This window comes from Oratosquilla oratoria, chromosome 14 (genome assembly GCF_046742065.1).
Source record: "Oratosquilla oratoria isolate Oo_2021 chromosome 14, ASM4674206v1, whole genome shotgun sequence".
In the NCBI taxonomy this organism is placed as follows: Eukaryota; Metazoa; Arthropoda; class Malacostraca; order Stomatopoda; family Squillidae; genus Oratosquilla; species Oratosquilla oratoria.
The window spans coordinates 24,804,809-24,814,727 of record NC_134790.1 but is presented as its reverse complement, the minus strand read 5'-3'; the positions used below and the strand labels follow the sequence as shown (position 1 = coordinate 24,814,727).

Here is a 9,919-nt window from a genome sequence, read left to right as displayed (position 1 = left end):
ACCTCCCTCAATGGCTTCATGTCTACCCTGTTATAAGCCATCTCTAAATCCATAAAGGCCCAAAAAAATCTTAAACTTTTGACAAAAACTTTTTGCAAATTTGCTATACCATAAAAATTTGATCCCAACATCCTCTATCTTTCCTAGTAGATCAATCAATCAATCTTTTGTCCAGGTCTCTCTTGCAGGAGACCTACAATTCCCAGGTGAGAAAATACTGTTAAATAAGACACATACCTGAGCCTTGCGTAGTTCTTCTTCCATTGATTTGAGGTTTACATTAGCGGACTTTATTTCCTTGGTTAATTTTGAGCTCTTATCAGATGATTTCTTGACTTCTTCCTTAAACAATGCTGAAAAATGAAAAGAATATACAATAAAAAATCTACCTATATTTGTCTTTAAAGTTACTATGACTATTAATCTAACTAAGAGTTCTTTCCAATTAATAATAACAACGATTGACTGAAGACAAGAAGCCAAACAGCAGCTGGCAACAGTCCTTGAGCCCTCCCATAGAGCTTTCTGGAAAGAAACTTTGGACTACTGTGTTGTGTTGTATTTACCTAGTTTTATTTTACGGGATGAGAGCTATGCTCATAGTGACCCATTTTAGTATCTCTCTACATACAGTTTATTCTTAAAATCGTGTATAGTTTTGGCATTCACTGTTTCTCCGTTTAGTTTGTTCCAGACATCAATCCCTCTATGTGGGAAGCTATTTTTTTTTTCAGGTCTCTTCTGTAACTGTTTGTGTAGGACTGTTTCTATTTCATTGGCATATAGTAACAGGACGGGAACAGTTACTAGCAGTCAGCTCTATTTGTTAAAAAGTAGAGGAAATACAGTAAAATACGATAGAGACTTTGAACCCAGTTCCAGGATTAAGAATCAGACCCTTGGCGCTATACAAGTAAGGGTGTTGACAGGCTTTGAAGACAGGCACAAAGAAAGCAATTCTCTGTCATGTATGTCTTGTAGGACCACTACTTAGACATATCTATCATTGATCTGGCTCTTTGCAATCCAAGGAAAAATCACATATTCAATCATCTTGTACTTAAACCATTCAACTCATGCCAGCCGCTTGTTGTGTAGATACGAAAAACCGGATATGGTAATGTACTTTATAAAACACCTACACATATGTATAGATTTTTCCTCTGTAGTCATGAGAGACACTGAAATGTTTGCATATTCTTCATGCTAGCCCTTGCTATAAACAATTAGATACTAGATTTTTTTTTTTTTTCCAAAGTATGTCCTTTTTTCATCATGTCATCTGAGGTTAAAGGGTTAATTTGATAAAGTAGGACCACTTATTCTTGTCTATCAGTATCTCATTATTCATATTAACTGCATGCATGTCTCTTCATACATACCTAAGTCTTTTTGCAGTTCTTTTAACTTTTCTTCCGTATCACTTCTAGCTTTGTCACTTCTCTCTAACTGCTGTAACAACTTTCCAACATCAACCAAAGAACCTTCATACATGATAAGCCCTGAAAATAAATGAATAAATCAATATAATTATACACAATAAGGAATGATATTGAAGTGCATATTTACTGGGGACTAATTCTACAAATATATCTAGAGCGTGTGTTCATATATACTAATAGGCATCTTCCCCCTTATAAAGGAGGTAGCCGGCCAAGGCATGCACACACCCTCTCTAACCCAACCCACCTACTCCCATCCACCACCCTTGTTTCCATCTCATCTTAGCTCCTTGTGGATGAAGGATCATTCCTATCCCCAGCTCACTTCCTGGGTCAGAATCAATGCAGCAAGACACAGCACATCCACAGCAGTGCCAACCACTTCATTTACGTGGTGACCCTGCCTCCTTGTCTCTTCATGCAAAAATAGAAAAGACAAGAAGAAATCCCTTTGTTTCACATCAGTTTACATTCTGTTCACAATCATTCTCCACTCATACCTATCTCTTGCCTTCTCCCTTCCCTGCTCAACAGACATTCCCCTATTAATCAAAGCTCTCTTCACCCCATCCATCCATCTTTGATCTTCTCCTCAAATTCACTTTATCCACTTCTGCCATCCACATTCTTTTTGCTACTATTTCTTCACTTATTCTTTTCATGTGCCCAAACCATCCGAGTATTCTTTCATCTATCCAATCTATAAGGTTTCTTCCACCCTAGCTCTCCTGCTCACCTTCTCATTTCTCACTCTACTCATCCTCTTAACACCCACCATCCTTCTAAAACACATTTAAATTTATCCTGTCTCCCTTGAATTCCAAGTCTCTGACCTATACATAGCTTTAAGCACAATAACTCCTTCATACTAACTTTTCTATCCATCCATTCCCAGATGCCTATTTCTCAAGACATTTTTCATGGAATAGAAAAGAACACAGCCATAACCTCATAAATAAGAATGTCCTCAATAACTGGCTGCCCTCCTTAAAACATGCCTCTTCCATCTCAACACTTCATGGCTTATCCTCCACCATATTGCATGCAATTAAATTAAATTATTCTTAGGCTATTAAGAATGTGATACAAAGATTTACTGGATAGAATGGCTGACACAAAGATAAGGTTTCTTACAATAACTTGCAAAGAAACACTAACCACCTTTAAAAATACATATGAATCATAGATGAAAAGTGGAGTAGGCTGCTAAACAGTCTGCCTTGATCTGTACCAACAAATATTCTCCAGTCACTGAATCCTCTTGTTTTATTCCAAATAACAGAACACCTTACCTGTACCACTAGTGTTGATTTCTTCTTTGCCTTTGGTGTTCTTCTTTGACATGGATTTCTCAACAGGCACAGCATCCAAGAACACAGGTAGTAAACTGTTGTTTCCTAAGTGGTCAAAGTGATAAAAAAATGAGCAATGACTGTGTTTGCAATACTTTGTATATCACACCTAAAAATATCAATTTCTGATAATCAAAACTAAAAGATCAGAAATATATAAAATAAAATATAAGGGTAGTCAAAATATACATATATACATATACCAAGGTCTTTTTCCCCCTTACAAGGGAAGTAGCCAAAGTCAAAAAGCATAATTCCACTCCCACCCATTTCATCCCCACCCACTCCACTCCCATTCACCACCCCTCCCTCTTAGCTCCTCCTGAATGATGGGTCATCCCTGCATTTTACCCACTGCCCTGGGTCAGAAGCAATGCAGCAAGACAGAGCACATCCACAGCACGGCTACTTCATTTAATCAGTGACCCCCCCCCCTCCTCTCCATCCCCTCACGCAGAAAAAGAGAAGATGGGGAGAAATCCCTTTGGGCTGCATCAAAATATCATTTGCACATAACCACTCCCTAACCCTCCCCCATTCCCCACCCACTCCCTTCCATACACATCCATTCTCAACTCACCCCTATCTTTTGTCTTCTCCCTTTCTTCCTCAACAGACATCCCCCTCTTTCTCATTGCCCCTTTTACCCCATCTATCCATCTCATCCTCAGTTGCCCCCTCCTGTTCTCTTCAGCCACCTCTGCCTGAACAAAACATACATGACATGGTTTAACATCACAAACTTCCCCCTTATCAGGAGGCTAGGACGGTGACCCTTACAGAGGACTTTGTAGCGTGGAATTTAATTAACCATCCTCCTTGTCCCATATACCATCTTTGCACACTTTGTCACTTCCTCCTTGAAACATAACCAATCTTGTACTCATATTTCTCCTTTATTCCTCAGCACCTCCCACACTTCTCTCAGCTTCTGGTATTCTTTCTCCTTTTCCCTTTTCAATTTGTTCACTCTCAACACCTCTCTACATCCCATCCTTTTCCTCTTCCTCCATTCTTCCTCTGCTCTCAATTTCCCTTCCAGAAAAAATTATCTGGTTCTCCCACTCTCTCCCTTGAAAACATAAATATCCAAAACTCTTACAACAATTCTTCCTTTGGGTCCCAATACATCATGCAGTAGTATACTACTCAAAACATCTACAATAACCTTCTACTTACACCCAAAAGAAACACAAATTCTAGGCCTATCCCCTCATAATTATGTAAAGCAGCCCCTAAACTTTCAAAACTTCACTTTCCCTTAAATTCTTGAAGCAGCTGTAAAAGCCTACCTTGGGCAAGAATTTCCAAATCCACAGTTGGAAGAAAATCACGGATTTTATCCTTCTCCTCTAGAGGTAAGTCTGTCAGTTTTCGATAATGTAATACGTCTCTGGACATCACTTTCAACATCAAACGTTTGAGCTGAAAAATCCAAAGCAAAACTTCAAGTAACAGTAACATGATCAGTTGTATTAGTTCAAATATATTTTAAGAAACTGTATTGGTTCAAATATATTTTAAGAAACTGTATTGGTTCAAATATATTTTAAGAATAAAACCAAATAACTCAAGATATAACTACTGATACAAATACCACCCTGTAGGCAAAAACATCTTTGACATAAATACAGAAATTGTAACAATCTACATTCAAGCTGTAGACTGATTCAGCATTAGAAAAGGCATATTTATCAATGTTCCTATGAGATTCATCAGTAAATGAATTAATACTGCAAATTATTTACCAACATTTAAAATATTTGTAAAGGAAGCAGATCCAGAGATGCTAATAAAAGTGAAGGCAGTGAGTGTAAGATGAGTAGAGTAGTATTTCAAAGAGTTGTTGAATGTACATGAGGATTGAGAGGATTTGATTATAGCAATGGTGGATGCCAAAAGAATGAGTGAAATAGGAGAGGAAAGATAAAGAGTAGCACTAAAAAAGCTGGAAAGGCACCAGGGTTGGATGGTTGTCATGTGTAATGTCTGACATGTGATGGAGTAGTTATAGTGGAATGGCTACAGGAATTGTTTAATGTAGTGACTAAGGGAATAACTGTACCAGTAGACTGGAGAAGAGCATATACAGTTCCATTGTACAAGGGGTAAAAGGACAAGTAGAACTGTAATAGTTATTAAGGGAGCCGGTTAAGTGTAGTTGGTAAGAAGTATGGGAAGGTGTCGAATGTGAGCATTAGAAGGGAAATACAAGGAGTAACTGGGTTTACAGGAGAAACTTTTGGCAAAAGGGAAGGATATCTTTTGGGCTTTCATATAGTACTTGGAGAACGCATTTAACCAGATTAACAGATGTGCTGTGTCTTGCGACACTGCTTCTGACCCAGGGCAGTGGACAAGGTGCAGGGATGACCCATCATCCAGGAGGTGCTAAGATGAGAGGGAGGGTGGAGGGATATGGAGTGTATTCAGGGATGGAATGGGTGGGAATGATTTTATGCCTTTTCCTTTTTGGCTACCTACCTTGTAAGGGGGAAAACGCCTTGGTATATGTATATAACTGAGAAGATTTGTTGATTGTGTTTCCCCTATCTAGGATATGGGGAAGTACATATTATGAAAACTAATGAAATATTTAAAGAAAAATTTACATGCATAATAGAGCATGTCTGAGAGTTAGAAATAGGGCGAGATTGTGGTCTGAGGTCAAGATGGGACTGTCAGGGTTATGTGATGTTGTCATGTTTGTTCAACTTGTATATGAACAGGGTAGTCAAGGTGAATGTAAGATTACTAAGCAAATTTTTGGAGCTACTGAGTGAAAGTGTAAGGAAGTGAAAAGTATGTTTGCAAATGCCAGTGCACTTATGGCTAATCCAGAGCAGAGCTTGAAGCAGTTGGCAACTGAGTTTAGAGGGATGTATATCAAAACCACTTTGTCTATTGGTTCGTCTTTTACCCTAACATTGAGATCTCCCAAAACCACTACCTTGACATTTCTCCCTAAACCCTCCATGCACTCTTCCTACTCTTCTCCTGGTTACCACTATATAGTCCATTAAAGCCCTATCAACCACCCTTCCATCCACCACCCTCTCCCATGTGTACTTATACTTGACTTTCTTCCTAAACACTGCATTTGCTATCAACTCTCTAAACACATCATCATTTCTCCACTACAATTTTTTCCTGGCACTCCACTTTCCAACCACTCTGTCTATTGGTTCATCTTCTACCCTAACATTGAGATCTACCAATATCATTACATTGACATTTCTCCCTAAACCCTCTATGCACTCAATTAAATCTGAAAAGTCTCCCTTTCCTTTACACTCTTCTCACTACCTGCCCCATTTGAACTGACAAAGACCCACATCTCCCTTCCCAATTTTAACCTTGAAGAAACCTCCTTCCACTCCACCACACACCTATCTCTTCATTTACTAGTATAGCCACCCCTTTTCTCCCTCATCCTCTCTTCACTCCCGACACCCTCCTAACTACACTTCCAAACTTAAATTCATCTCTCTCTTTGAACTTAGTTTCACTCAATGCCAACACATCCATCTTCTCACAAACATAATGCTTATCTCTTCCCTTTTACTCTCATCTGTACCACATCCACACACATCAAAAGACCCAAACTTTAGAGTTCTGGTTGGAAAACTCCTCCCATACCCTTTTATGCCTTTGCTTTTTTTAGGAATGTCCCCTTTGAGGCTACAGAGAGCAGGATGCCTAGTCCTATCCCCGTCCTGTTTTTGTTGTTTTTTATAACTCAAGTTGTGTGTGTGTGTATATGTATATGTATATATATATATATATATATATATATATATATATATATATATATATATATATATATATATGGAAAGAATGAGTGAGAAAAGACTAGCACAAAATATGGAAAACAGAACTAAGCGGAAACAACTTGAGTAGACAAGTATGAGGTGGATGGAGTAAAGGGGTTCATTGGATGCAAGAGGAACATGTGTTGAGCATGGAAGAGAGTGCAAACGGGAGGAGGGAAGGGAGATTGTGAATGGAGGAGGAAATGACATGGCCTGAAGGGATACTGTTCTTATTTACTTTATAAGTCTTTTCAGTGGATGGCAGTCAGGTCCTGGTGAGGAGGTGTCTCTCTGCATTGCTTTTTACATGAGCAGTGTGGCAGGGGACTGTACTGACCCTTCATCCACAAGGTGCTAGGATGGATGGGGCACTGAAAAGGTGCTGGTGGGTGTAGGATGGGTGTGGAGTATATGTTTCTTGATTTGTCCACATATCTTACATGGGTGTGGGGGTTCTTTAGTACATTTATATTTATATTTGTTAAATACTTCACTTAACATACATATACCAAAGGCTTTTTCCCCCTTACAAAGGAGGTAGCCAAAAAACAAAGGCATATATCCACTCCCAACCATTCCATCCTCACACACTCCACTCCCATTCATCACCCCTCCCTCCCTGTTCTCTTGGCTCCTCCTGGATGACGGGTCATCCTTGCATCTCGCCCACTGCCCCGGGTCAAAAGCAGTGTCACAAGATATACATGATATACAAATTAACATATTTTCTAAATATAATGCATTGCATCAATCTTGCAATAATAACCTTATTGTAATTTGCTGAAAATTTTTAATGGGAATGTAAGATTCCAAATTCTGAACAATGAACCACCTAATTGTCATTAACATAAAATTCTTAATTTTTTTTACCTGTGCTCGTGAGAGATTCAGGCCCAACATATTGACAATTTCTTCCACATCTCTATCAATAATATAACCTGTATGTGTCTGATCAAAATAGACAAAAGACAGAAGGAGGTATGGATCTACTGTGAAGGTTTTCTTCTCCCGTTTCTCCCTCTTTTCTCGTTCCTTCTTGCTGTCCCGCTTTTTGATATCTTTGCTGTCTTTGCTGTCCTTATCTTTGTCACCAGTACGAATTACACTTCCATCTTTTGAGTCTTCATCATCCTAGTGGGAGAAAGGCCAAACATCATGAGAGACTATGTATTTTTAAATGAAATATTTGTAAAAAGATAGCTAGTCAATACAAATATACTATAAATCTTAAAAAAGGTAAAGTGAGAAACTAAGGCACTAAACATAATACCATACCTGACCAAGAAATTTGTTAGAGTATATTGTTTGCCTGTGTGTAAATTATGTGTACATCTACCTTGTTTTACTATACAGTATACATTAGTACCCAGTCCCTAACCACTGACTACTCATCTTGAAACTCTGTCTATTAAGTGTGAAAAGAGTACTACCAATAACCTCTATAATAATTTCTACGGCAAAACTTGGTTGTTGTTGTTCACACCTACTGCAGTGGTCTCATCTTCTGTAGTATATAGGAAATGAGCAATGCTCTTGGGGGTCCTGTATCTTTCTCTCCAATTATATTACCTGGCTACAAATTCACATCTTAAACTCTAGTTGCCATACAGATAGTTCTTAATTTATAGAATTTGGTTTAATGTAACTAATAAAATAATATATCTTATTTGCCTTCCTGGAATATCCTTAAGAATCTGTTTATCTCTATAATGTACAGTATAACCAATGAAAAATAGAAAATGGTTTTATGTGATGGATACCTTGGTACCTTTCTGCCCTCCCCCACCTTCAAATTTAATTTACACAATTTCTGATTTACACTATGCCTCTCAATCTGTATATATCCCATAAATCAAGAATTATCTGTACTTGGATTTAAATTAAAGCACTGTTCCAGCTTGGGCTATGTTGTCTTCTACTCTACTCTAAGTATTTATGCATCGGTATGGAAAACTATAATTCTTCACATTATTCAGCTATTTAGTATTTCTTAAATCTCTTAAAGCCGTCCTATCCCTCACATACATATCTTATATCAATATAGTCTATCCCGTATAGTGACATCAACTCTGTAATCAAGTCACCTTTTTCTCTTTGATCTTTCAATGTTTGCAGCTCTATTGCTTTACTCTGTCCTCATGTAGATTATCAACTAGACAACTGGCAACAGCTGTTGGATTAGCTAGTTCTTGGTCTTTGGAACACACTCATACACTCAATCATACAAGGGTTTATTATGTATAAAGTTTATAATCTCTTACCATGTACTCTTCATCTTCTTCCATTTCTTCATCGTCATCATTTTCATCTTCTTTCTTATCTTCTTTATCATCTTTATCTTCTTTTTCTGACTTCTCTTCTTTCGTGTCACATTTCATATCATCTTTCTTTTCTTCTTTGTCTTCACTATCTTCATCTTTCTTCTCATCTTTATCTTCTTTCTTATCTTTATCGTCCTTCTTCTCATCCTTCTTATCTTTATCCTTTTTATCCTTTTCCTTGTCCTTCTCTTTCTCCTTTTCTTTTTTCTGAAATACCATAACAACCACAAGAATGAGAATAAGAGCAACAATGTCACTTATTAAAGTATGTACAAGCAACTCGAAAATTAGTATAGGCAATAGCTGCAAAGACTTCAACTTTGACCAGAAAGGATTTGACAACTATCAATCTATATATCAAGGGCTTCTTCCTCCTCACAAGGGAGGTAGCCAAGTCTAAAGGCACATAACCTCTCCCGCCCACCACCCTTTCCTCCTCATCTTAGCTTTGTCGATGAAGGGTCATCCCATTCTCCTGCCCTGGCTCAGAAGCAATGCAGCAAGACACAGTAAATCCACAGCAAGGCCACTTCACTAAATCGGTGACCCTCCTCCCTCTCCATCCCATCATGCAGAAAATAGAATAGATGGGGAGAAATCTCTTCAGGCTGTGTTGAAATATCATTCCCACATAACCATTTCCTACTCCCCCCCTCCCTTTCCTTGCATCACAGTCTCATCTATACACAGCCATTCTACACTCACCACTATCTCCTGTCTTCCCCCTTCCATGCTCAAAGCTCCTTTCATCCCATCTATCCATCTCATCCATAGTTGTTTCCTCAAGTTCACTTCATCTACCTCTGCCTTTCACACCTCTTTAACTAATCTTTCTTCTCTCATTCTTTGACAACAATATTCACATAAAACCTTGATTAGAATAAGAACAATGTATGAAAAAAATAAATAAATAAAATAAATAAATAAAATAAATAAATAAAAAATAAATATGTACATATACCAAGGTGTTTTTTTTTTTTCCCCTTTACAAG

The 9,919-nt window shown here is 38.0% G+C and overlaps 1 protein-coding gene across 10 annotated transcripts in view; it reads right to left on the bottom strand.

Moving 5' to 3' along the window:
• LOC143032801 (cell division cycle and apoptosis regulator protein 1-like) overlaps positions 1-9,919 on the bottom strand; it is an 82,013-nt gene that overhangs the window by 2,489 nt on the left and 69,605 nt on the right. For 7 of the 10 annotated variants that reach the window (XM_076197857.1, XM_076197853.1, XM_076197855.1 and 4 more), the window contains 7 exons: positions 8,868-9,134; positions 7,477-7,737; positions 5,279-5,347; positions 4,087-4,219; positions 2,735-2,839; positions 1,383-1,502; positions 238-353 (listed from right to left, as the gene is read on the bottom strand). In XM_076197857.1, the coding sequence (XP_076053972.1) occupies positions 238-353; positions 1,383-1,502; positions 2,735-2,839; positions 4,087-4,219; positions 5,279-5,347; positions 7,477-7,737; positions 8,868-9,134 (1,071 nt within the window). The remainder of the gene's footprint in view (positions 1-237; positions 354-1,382; positions 1,503-2,734; positions 2,840-4,086; positions 4,220-5,278; positions 5,348-7,476; positions 7,738-8,867; positions 9,135-9,919) is intronic. The other 3 variants (XM_076197860.1, XM_076197861.1, XM_076197863.1) reach the window with 1 other exon arrangement.